General features: G+C 45.4%; 1 protein-coding gene, 1 long non-coding RNA gene, 1 other non-coding gene and 1 pseudogene across 3 annotated transcripts in view; 2 read left to right on the top strand and 2 right to left on the bottom strand.

Moving 5' to 3' along the window:
• Crls1 (cardiolipin synthase 1) overlaps window positions 1-10001 on the top strand; it is a 24359-nt gene that overhangs the window by 678 nt on the left and 13680 nt on the right. The window contains exons 2-3 of the mRNA XM_055606525.1: window positions 1-154; window positions 5639-5776. The exon at window positions 1-154 is cut by the window's left edge and continues 18 nt beyond it. Coding sequence (XP_055462500.1) covers window positions 1-154; window positions 5639-5776 — 292 coding nt within the window. The remainder of the gene's footprint in view (window positions 155-5638; window positions 5777-10001) is intronic.
• Window positions 398-891, bottom strand: LOC129676255 (uncharacterized). The gene is made up of 2 exons (XR_008720059.1): window positions 618-891; window positions 398-534 (listed from the first exon to the last, which is right to left on the bottom strand). It is a non-coding gene; the product is annotated as an uncharacterized LOC129676255 (long non-coding RNA).
• LOC129675566 (small nucleolar RNA SNORA48) lies at window positions 2511-2656 on the top strand. Its single transcript, XR_008719955.1, has one exon. It is a non-coding gene; the product is annotated as a small nucleolar RNA SNORA48 (small nucleolar RNA).
• Window positions 4298-5264, bottom strand: LOC129676085 (60S acidic ribosomal protein P0-like; annotated as a pseudogene).

Genomic DNA, 10001 nt, shown 5'->3' with positions numbered 1-10001 from the left:
GCGCCCGGCCGCGCCGGCCCTGCGGCTGCCCGGCGCCGGCCCGCGGAGCCACTGCTCGGGCGCGGGGAAGGCGGCCCCGGGGCCCGCAGCCGGAGGGGGTGCCGCCGCCCAGACGCCGGGCGCCGGGTGGGTGCCTGCGAGCGCCGCCAACACGGTACGTTCGAGGGTCGGCGGAGCGCCGCGACGCAGGGGACGGGCTCGGCGCTCTGTCGGGACACTCGCCTCTGTGTTCTGGGAAGCTACAGGCAGCCGGGGCGTTCGGTCGCCGTGAACTTCAGGGGCCCCCAGCTGGGTACAGTCTCTCTGGCCAAGTTAGAACCCACTCTAATCCCCTTGTGCCCACACCAGTTGTTGGAAGGTTTGTCTGCACGTTGCATTGGTAAAAATAACTCGCTCGTCTAGTGAAAAATCTATTTTTAATCTTTTGAAGTATATTCAGTGTATAGGGTAAATTCGGAGCAGTCTTAAGAACGGGCCTTCTCTTTGCTTGTGCAGATTTGGTTCATCATCCTTTGGCCTTCAGTAATCGTATACCTTAACACGAAAAATAATTAGTTTAGATAGTAATTAAAAGATCTTTCAGGTTTGCATTTTAGAAAACTTAAAGACTACTTTACCTGATGAAATAACTTCCCAGGCAGGAGACCACTGAGCATGAGTGGCACAGCTTTTGATGTCATGTTAGCAAGCTCATGCAATTATTACATCTTCAATTGTTAGGTCTTCAGAGGCCACTGTACTGCTCTGTTTTCATCAGTTACACAGCATGGGCTGAGGTGGCCACACCCCGCAGGGGTCTCAACTTCAGGAACAGCTTTAAAGCCTGTTGGAGCTTGAACGCTGGATGCTCTGAAGTTGCCCTCAACCTGGCTGCAGCCCTTCCCAGCACAGTTGGCCGAGTATGCCACAGGTTATCTGGTTGGGTAATCTGAGATTAAGCTTTTTCAGTGTTGATTTCTACAAATGTAATAGCTAGATATTAATGAACTTTGTTTTGTTTTTTGAGACAGAGTTTCTCTGTGTGGCTTGTAGACCAGGTTGGCCTTGAACTCACAGAGATAACCCTGCCTTGGCCGCCCCAGTGCCGAAGGCATGTGCCACCACACCAGGCCCAATGAACTTTTGTTTCAGGGCTCAAACCCATGCACCGCCCAGTAACTATCCTGTTTAGTTGTGTCTTTGCCAAGTAAAGTGATGACCTTGCTTGCAGCTTTTCATTTAGTCTTGCCGCATGGGTATGTCAGACTAACTTGGGATCTCTTCATTCCCGGCTTTTGCCTTGTATCATACCTCCTCAACCATAAGCTGCCTTTCCCTCCTCCCAGCCTTTGTAAGTTGCTGAGATAATTCAATATTTGATTTACTTTGTACCACAGTGTGGTCAATAGACTTACCCTTTCCATGCAGAGGTCAGGGCCTGAGCTGTCTCACAAGCCCCACACTTTTTCTAAACTTCACAAACATTCCAGCCCTTGAATGTGGCTGTAAATGAGCATGCTTTCATACAGCTATATAACATACCCTACTTGAACAGAAGATTCCAGAGTAGAGGGCTGTATTGCTTCTGATTTGGCCATTGTTTTCTGTAGAATTTGAAGTTGTTCTGTAACATTTAGTAGCAGCATTTGCCACCGACTCCAGCAACCACCCTACTATCCCCTCTACACCTATATACTTTCTGTGAGGTTCTATTTATTAAATAGGTGGGTGGTTCGTGAGATTCGAAAAGATATCTTGAGACATGAGCATTGCCACTTTTTTCCTTTGGTGTGTGCACACACACATAATACTATCAAGCACATACAAAGATCATGGCAACTTGCCTGGAGTGTGTGCTCCCTTTCTACCATGTGTATTCTGGGAATTCAGGTTGTCAGAATTGGCAGCAAGTACCCATACCTGCTGAGCTCACCAGCCTGCCCTCCTTTTTTTTCTAAAAAGGTTGAGGTTCAGTTGAATTGGTTACTGATTTACTGATTTATAAAGATATTAAAATGGTTCTTTGAAGACAAAGTCCAGGGATGGAATCAGCTGTCTTGATGAATTGTGGAAACAGTTTAGGCTCCAGGGAAAGACATTTTCTTGCTGTTTCTGTACCATGTGGTACAGGGTGTTTCAGCCTTGCTAGGCTGAAGAGTGTTAAAGTCAGGGTACTCTCACGAATTTTCTCTTTGGTAAAGAAGTGTTGTCCTTCAGAGCAACTGCCATGGAGTTCTTTTGTTATTGCCATTTTCTAACAGCGTTGCTCCACATGAGATTTCAAGGACTCAAAATCCCAAGTGGGAGCTGTTAACAACTTCAGTTTTTTACTTGAGGGAGAAGAAGGTATCTGAACATCTCTGTGGCTGTTTGGGACAGACTTACAGAGCTCTCCATTGCCATGGATCTCTTTCTTGGATTTAGCAGCTTTTTCACAAAGAGTACCTGGAACTGATAATTCAGTCATATTTCTGACAAAATTCTAGTCTATTTGTCTCCTTAGAGGATCTTTCGCTTTAAAAGTAACATTCTGCTTCCATGGCAATGGCAAAGACAAACCCTGTTGGTGGTAGTGGTCTTAACATCAGTCAGGGGCAGAACAGATGGCAGTCCTTTGCTCATCCTAGCTTGGTACCTGGCTTGGTGGCCAAAGCTGTTTTATGCCTAGGACTCATTAAAAACCAAAGCAAGTCAAATCCAGGCAGTGCAGTGCGGGAGGAAAAAGATAAGAGACCTGTGGACCGCCATGCCACTCACAGACCTGCTCTCCAGCACATGACACAAGTGGGCCATAGACACAGCTTGCCACCACACCGTGCAGTGTGGGTGGAGGATGTCATCCAGGGGCCACCAGCCACATGGCCAGCCTACAGTGGGAGCCACCCTAGTGTTCAAGTATGTGGTGGACAGATGGGAGAGAAGAAGTGGAGCAGCTTGAGCATTGTGAAGAGAGCTGGAATTAGAGACTGAGGGTGGCCTGTTATGAAGGACCAGTCCTGCCACCTGGGGCCATGGTGAGGTCCCAGCCCTAGTTGCCGCTGAGGGCTCTGTCTGGGTTCGTGGTTATGCCGCAGCAGGGGTCGGTGTCTATAACCATGTTCGTATTACTACTAGCGTACATGGAGATGACCTGGTTGTGGCTGGCAGGGGACCGTGTGCATGTCCAGGGCCGTGCAGAACTGCCCCACCTCTTATTGGCTGCAGTGCCTTGAGAAGTAAGCCCTACCTCTCACTAGTGGCAGCACTTTGGAGAGTGGGCCCTCCACCTCATGCAGGCAGCACAGTGGAGCTGGCCCTGGTGGCAGAGGTGTGGGTAAGCCAGTCTCAAGGGTGTGAGAGTGGTAGAGCTGATGACTCTGGCAGTTAGAAAAGCTGCCCACAGGATTGTAAGCACAGGAGAACTAGCCTTGCCCTTTACCAGCTGCAGTATTCAGAAGAATGGCCCCTGCATCTCTCCTGGACAGCACAGCAGAGCTGACCCTGGTGAGTGAGCTGGCCCCTTCACTCCTTGGCCATGAGGTGGTATGGGTACCTCCTCCCCTCACTACCTGGCACAGTTGGGAGAGCTGGTCTGGGGTCATGAGTGGGTGAGTGGGCCCTGCACCTTGCCTGGGCAACACAGTGGAGCTGGCTCTGATAGTGAAGGCACAGGGGAGCCAGCCCCTAGCAGGCTTGTACTTGAGAAAGTAGATCTCATATCTTGACTGGGCAGCACAGTGGAGCTGGCTCTGGAGGCATGGGTGTGGGTGAGCCAGCCCAGAGGGCATGAGAGCAGGAGAGCTGACCCTGCCTCCTGCCCATGGCAGCAGTAGGTGGCCTAGCCGGAGCAGTGCTGGAGAACTCATTCTGGTGGTGTGGATAAAAGAGAGCCAGCGGACCAGCTCAGCTACCACCCGGGCCCAGATCTAGGGCTCTGAATTGGCCCACCCCAAAATCTATATTAATCTGTGAACATATAAATCAGTCCTGCTGATCCAAAGCTGCAGGATCTCCATGACACAGGGCAACACCAGGATAATGAGGAAAAGTTCCACTGAGGATCTAATATTGATGGTGTCACAGAAGCCAGAGACCTTGAACCAGACCAGTGACTCTACAGTGAACATTTGCAAGTAAAGATGTGTGCACAGACGGATATACTGTGGGACACACTGCGACACGCTACAGCTTCCACGATGAGATGTTTTCTTTTTTTTCTTTTGGTTTTTTTTGTTTTGTTTTGTTTTGTTTTGTTTTGTTTTTTTAAAGATAATTAAGCCTTTATTTCCATGATTTTCAAAGTAAGCTGGCTGAATTGATTGCCTTTGGAGGTTATTAGTCAAAAGAGACCAAATCCCATATCCTCATCTGATTTCTCTGATTCTTCCTTGGCTTCAGCCTTGGCTGGGCAGCAGTGGCAGCAGGAGCAGCAGTGGTGGCTGCAGCCACAGGGACAGCAGCCACAAAAGCAGATGGATCAGCCAGGAAGGCCTTGACCTCAGCAAGTGGGAAGACCTCATTCCAGGCCCACAAAGCCAGGACCCACTTGTATCCATTCATAGAGTGGCACTGAGGCAACGGTTGGGTAACCAATTTGCAGACAAACACTGGCAACACCTGGACACCCTCTAGGAAGTGAGTGTGCAGTCTGCTCTGTGATGTCAAGGACTTCTGGGTTATAGATGCTGCCGTTGTCAAACACCTGCCGAAGGAGAAGGGGGAGAGGTTCAGCATGTTCAGCAGCGTGGACTCACTTGGCTCCCACTTTGTCTCTAGTTGCACATTGCTCAGAATATCAATGGTGCCTCTGGAGATTTTACTGGTGATGCTCAGAGCCTGGAAGAACGAGGTCTTCTCAGGTCCCAGACCAATGTTCTGAACTGCACAGTGATCTCATACGGGTGATGGCATCAGCTTGAGCAACAGCTGGCACCTCATCGGCCAGCAGCATGTCCCTAATCTCAGTGAGGTCCTCCTAGGTGAACACAAAGCCCACATTCCCCCAATGTGAGGCAGCAGTTTCTCCAGAGCTGGGTGGTTCTCCAGGTGTCCCCTGATGGCCTTTTGTATCATGGTGTTCTTGCCTTCCCTTGTAGGGACATGTGTCCCTGCTGCATCTGCTTGGAGCTCACATTGTCTGCTCCCACAGTGGAGCATTTTGGGTAATCACCCAAAAGTTGGATGATCTTAAGGAAGTAGTTGGACTTCCAGGTCGCCCTGTCCTCCCTGGTCATCACGGCAGTGCCTCAGGGATTGCCACGCAGGGTTTAAAGACGATGTCACTCTACTGAGGATGCCTGGCGAGAGTGAGATGTTTTCTATGCTTTGTTTTTTGTTTGTGTTTTTTATTTTGTAGGGGAGGGTGCAAGAATGAAGGGTAGATATGAGATAATGGGGAAATGAGTGGGACTGTAGTATATGATGTGAATGAAACTCACAAAGAATAAACAGTTGAAAAAGCAAAATTCTGAATTTTAATGAAGTCATTAAAAGCTTACTTTATATGTTGCATAAGGCATGTTCATCTTTTTATACTTTTTTCTTTGTGTATATGTATATACTTATATACGTGTACTTATAAGTATTAAAGTTTATCTTCTTACCCTTTAATTAATGAAGTATATTTTTTAAAGTAGAATTTATAGTATTTTATTCAGATTGTGCTGTTCTTGTCTTTCAGTATGAAAATCCATGGACAATCCCAAATTTGTTGTCAATGACAAGAATTGGCTTGGCCCCGGTGTTGGGCTATCTGATTCTTGAAGAAGATTTTAATGTTGCACTAGGTGTTTTTGCTCTAGCTGGCCTAACAGATTTGGTAAGTTATGAATATATTTGCTTCTGCTCCCTTTTAAGACCCACTCTGTCTGTAACTCCCGTGTAGCACAGCCGTAGCTTTTTCTGAAGGATGTCCTCAGAATGTCCTCAGGATGTTCATGAGTATGATCTAGTACTTCATGTAAGGACTTGTCTGTAGCATCCATATGGAACTGCTTTTATGAAATCTAAGGGAGAGGGTAATCTAAAGTTTTTATCTTCTTCTAAAAAGTGCTGGCTGTAGAGGTAGAATGAAGAAGAGAAGATCTGGATTTTGTGTCCATGCTAAAAGAATAGCCTGTCGGCACTGAGAGAGAAGGGAAGTAGTGGAGGTTCCTTATGGTCCCAGAGAACAAGACTGTGCCCTGCAAGCTGGTGCAGGCCAGCGTTCTGCACAGCCTAATGCCAGTGTGGCTGCTGTCCTCCCACCACACTCCTATGACTGCTGTGCAGTGAAGGCTTTAGTTTTCATCCTTTCTCCTACTTCCTCAGCACATGGACAAAGACGTTCTTTGATACCACTCTGTCAGTTTGGAGAGGGTGAAATTAGAATTGAGAAAATAATTTTATGATAGAAGGCTCTATTACTTTTGTTGACTGGCCACTGCCATCATCTATGACTGTATATTTCATCTACCTTTTTACAAAGGATTTGAAATGACTTATAAAATTCCAAGCCTATAAACAACAGTTGGGAGAAGTGTAGAAGGACAGAGGAAAAATGTGAGATCAGGGCAGTGTGGGCATGTGGAAATGGAAGCAATATCTTCTCATAAAGGATAAGCTGGGAGATATGTGAGCATCTGGATAGGAGATAATTTTTATGTCTTCAAACCTATGTGTTTTTATTTTTGCTCAATATTTGAGACTAGAAAACTACTTTTCCAAAAGTAAAGGTTATATGGCATTTAAAAAATATTTGCTTTTCTTTTGTGGTTCATAGAGACACTATTTACGTAGTTAGCAGTAGCATTAGTGATCAGTGTAGAATTAACTGAAGGTTTGAAGGTGGCAAAAAGTGAGTATTTGCATTGTTTTGTAGTGTTTCTAAATATGCATCAGATAAAGCCTTTCCCATGAGCTCTTGCCTTTCCTTTACAGGTGTTAGTTTTCTTTGTCACCATCTGTCCCATTCTTCCCTCTTTCTTCAGTGCCTGCTTTTCCCTCTGAAGCCTGAAGGTCTCCAGTCATTGATATGGTCTGAAAAAAAATCTGTCCTAGGACATTAGACTGATGATAAAATATTTTAGATAGTAAAGTTTTTTGGTTTTTCTTTTCAGATTTTAGGTTCACCTTTTATATCTGTTAATTTGTGAGGGCTTTGTAGGGTAGCAGATCAACTGCCACATGAAATGGCCTTATTGAATGAGAGAAGCACCTCATGTACAAGTATGACATTATGTGTATAGAAACCAGAATTAACTGGCACCATGTTGTGCACCTTTTCCATGGAGATTCTGATGCTTCTGCACTCAACCAGTTTTAAGCTGGGGAATTGCAGGATCTGTTGTGTGGGAAGTAGGCTCTAGGTCAGCCAAAGTTGGAAGCCAGACCACTGGTGAGGAAGTAGCTTAGGTGGAGTTGGAGTTTGGAGTTAGAAGTGCCTGGGTTTGGATAATGTTCTGAATAAAGTATTGGTATGTTGATATGCTGGACAGGTTGAATGGGAGTGAAACAGGATCACCAAGGTACATAGAGGGGTGGGGAACACTTGAGACAGGACAGAGCTTAGGGAAAAACACCAAGCGTCTATTACCTGTGGTTCAAGGTCAGATTGGGAGCTGGTTGATAAGAGGAAATATTTAAGTGAGATAAAGTAAGTGAGAGGGAGAAGTGGGCAATGAGCAAAGGAACAGAAGCCTGGCTGGGGTAGTAGAACTAGTGAGAAAGGAAGATGAGGCAGTGAGTAGTCCCAGAGACAAGGGTCAAGAGTGCTGTTGCTCTGAAGATGCAGAGCACGTTGGTGAGCTGCATGAGGACTTTCTAGAGGTATGAGGAAGACTGGCCCAAGTTGATGAGCAAATGAGGGGTGGTAACTGGCACTGCTTTTATCTGTTTGCTCTCTAGAGGACTAGAGAAAGAGGGCCATGGAATGGTGGGTTTAAAGGTAGGTGTACTGGGAAATATTTTGCATTAGCTGACTAATAAAAGGCCAGGTGGAAAGTGGAAAGACTGATGATGCAGAGGGAGAAAGAAGGGAAGGAAACAAGGTGAGGGGTAGGATTTGAGTAAGGAAGGCAGAAGATGGATTCAGCTTGACCACGTATTAGGTGCAAGATGCTAAAGTACTGGTAGTCTTTTCACTTTTCTTCCAGGAGTGTATCGACATGGCCATGGGCTAGAGTAAAAGCATTTCGTAGGAATGAAGTAGGTCATGGGTAAAAGCATGATAAGAGGAAAGTTTATGGTCATGAATTTGTGACGTCAGGCAGCCCATTTATGTATTTTTCTTGAGCATTGTTGAGCCATTTGCATGCAGGCCTGAAGTGCATGGTAATGGTATTGTGGGAAGAGTGAGGTGTTGTAAAGGAGTTGTACATGTATGCAAAGGAATGATGTGAGTTAGAGGAATAGTGAAGAGAAGAGTAATAATGCAAAAAGTGGGACGTGAAGAACAGAAACTGCAAAAAGCTGGGTCTTCAAGGCCTTAGCTCCCCATTATAGACACGTTGTTAATCAACGTTACTTCTAATCCACTTAAGAAAATAGCTGGGCATGGTGGTGCAGGCCTGTAATACCAACACCAAAGGCAGGCCGATAGTTGCAAGTCTTGGACCAGTTAGGTCTACAGGTGGGTTCCAGGTTGCAGAGTAAGAGGAAATACCTCAAAAACAAAGCAAAAAAACAAAAAACAAAACAAAACAAAAAAACCATGTAGGGGAGGGAAGGGGACAGGGGGTGAGGAAGAATAGGAGGAGGAAGAAGAAGAAAAAAAGAAGCAGAAAGCTCATTGATAGATTGTTCTGATTCTTATTAGAATAGTTGGTAACTGCCTTTTTGAGGACTTGCTAAGAAACTGAGTAAGTATTAATCATATTACGTGCTGCAGGTAGCCAGAGCTTTGAGATAGGTGAGTATTAACTGTTTTAGACAGAAGGAAAGCCAGCTCAAATGCCTGTTCAAGGCCATGCAAGAAGGGAATGCAAAGCCAGGACTTGAACCAGTTCTGCTCTGCTGTTCTGTTTGTGTTGTCAGTGGTGGGTTTTGTTTTGCTGTGCTGGGGATCTTCCCTGGCCTTGTGTGTATCAGGTGAGTGCTCTGCCCCTGAGCCGTATTCCCAGACCTAGACCTGCTTGTTAACCACTCGTGTATGCCTTTCTCCACTAACATACTGGAATACTTGCAACACGGGGACTCACTATCTTTAGAAAGTATTGTGCTTAACTGCACACAGGTTAGTTTTACTGTTCTCTTGGAAATAAGAGTGGAGGGACTGGAGAGATGGCTCAGCAGTTAAGAGCACTGTATGCTCTTCCAGAGGACCCAGGTTCAGTTCCCAGCACTCATATTGCCATGGGTCACCACTGTCTGTAATTCCAAGTTCTGACACAGACATACATGCAGGCAAAACACCAATGCACATAAAATAAAAATAGATAATAAATAAATAAGAGTAAAAATTTCACACATTTGTTGAAGTATAAAGTTAAAGAAAGTGACCACTGTACCTTGGAGCCTGGCATAAACAGGGTATCTCTGCCTTGTGTTGCATAACTAGGAAGCACCTGCTTTTGATCCTTTTTTGTGGCCCCAGTGATCAAGTCTGGCCCTTTCTCAAGTTGGGCTGGAGATTCAGTTTTTATGGTAAAAGGCTTAGCAACCAAGTGTGATCTGTGCTTTAAAATATTGTTTATAATCAAAATAAGTAATAAAAGAATTTGCCAGGTATGATGGTGACACCTTTTATTCCAGCACTTGGGAGACAGAGGCAGGTAGATCTGATTTCAAGGCCAGCCTGGTCTACAGAATTTTAGGATAGCCAGGGCTACACAGAGAAACCCTGTCGCAAACAAACAAAATCAACAACAAAAGTAATTTAAGTATTAGCATTTTAACTGGGGTAGGTAGGTGATACAAGCATAGTTGGAACATTGAATTATTGACTATTAATTCAATAATTGTTAGTAGTACTAACAATATATATGTGTAGTATGTTCATATGACACATAATTAAGCATCTGTGTGTGTGTGTGTGTGTGTGTGTGTGTGTGTGTGTGTGTGTGTGT

This window comes from Psammomys obesus, unplaced genomic scaffold, assembly GCF_907164565.1.
Source record: "Psammomys obesus unplaced genomic scaffold, mPsaObe1.curated_primary_1811, whole genome shotgun sequence".
Classification (NCBI taxonomy): domain Eukaryota; kingdom Metazoa; phylum Chordata; class Mammalia; order Rodentia; family Muridae; genus Psammomys; species Psammomys obesus.
This window is presented reverse-complemented; position numbering and strand designations above follow the sequence as displayed.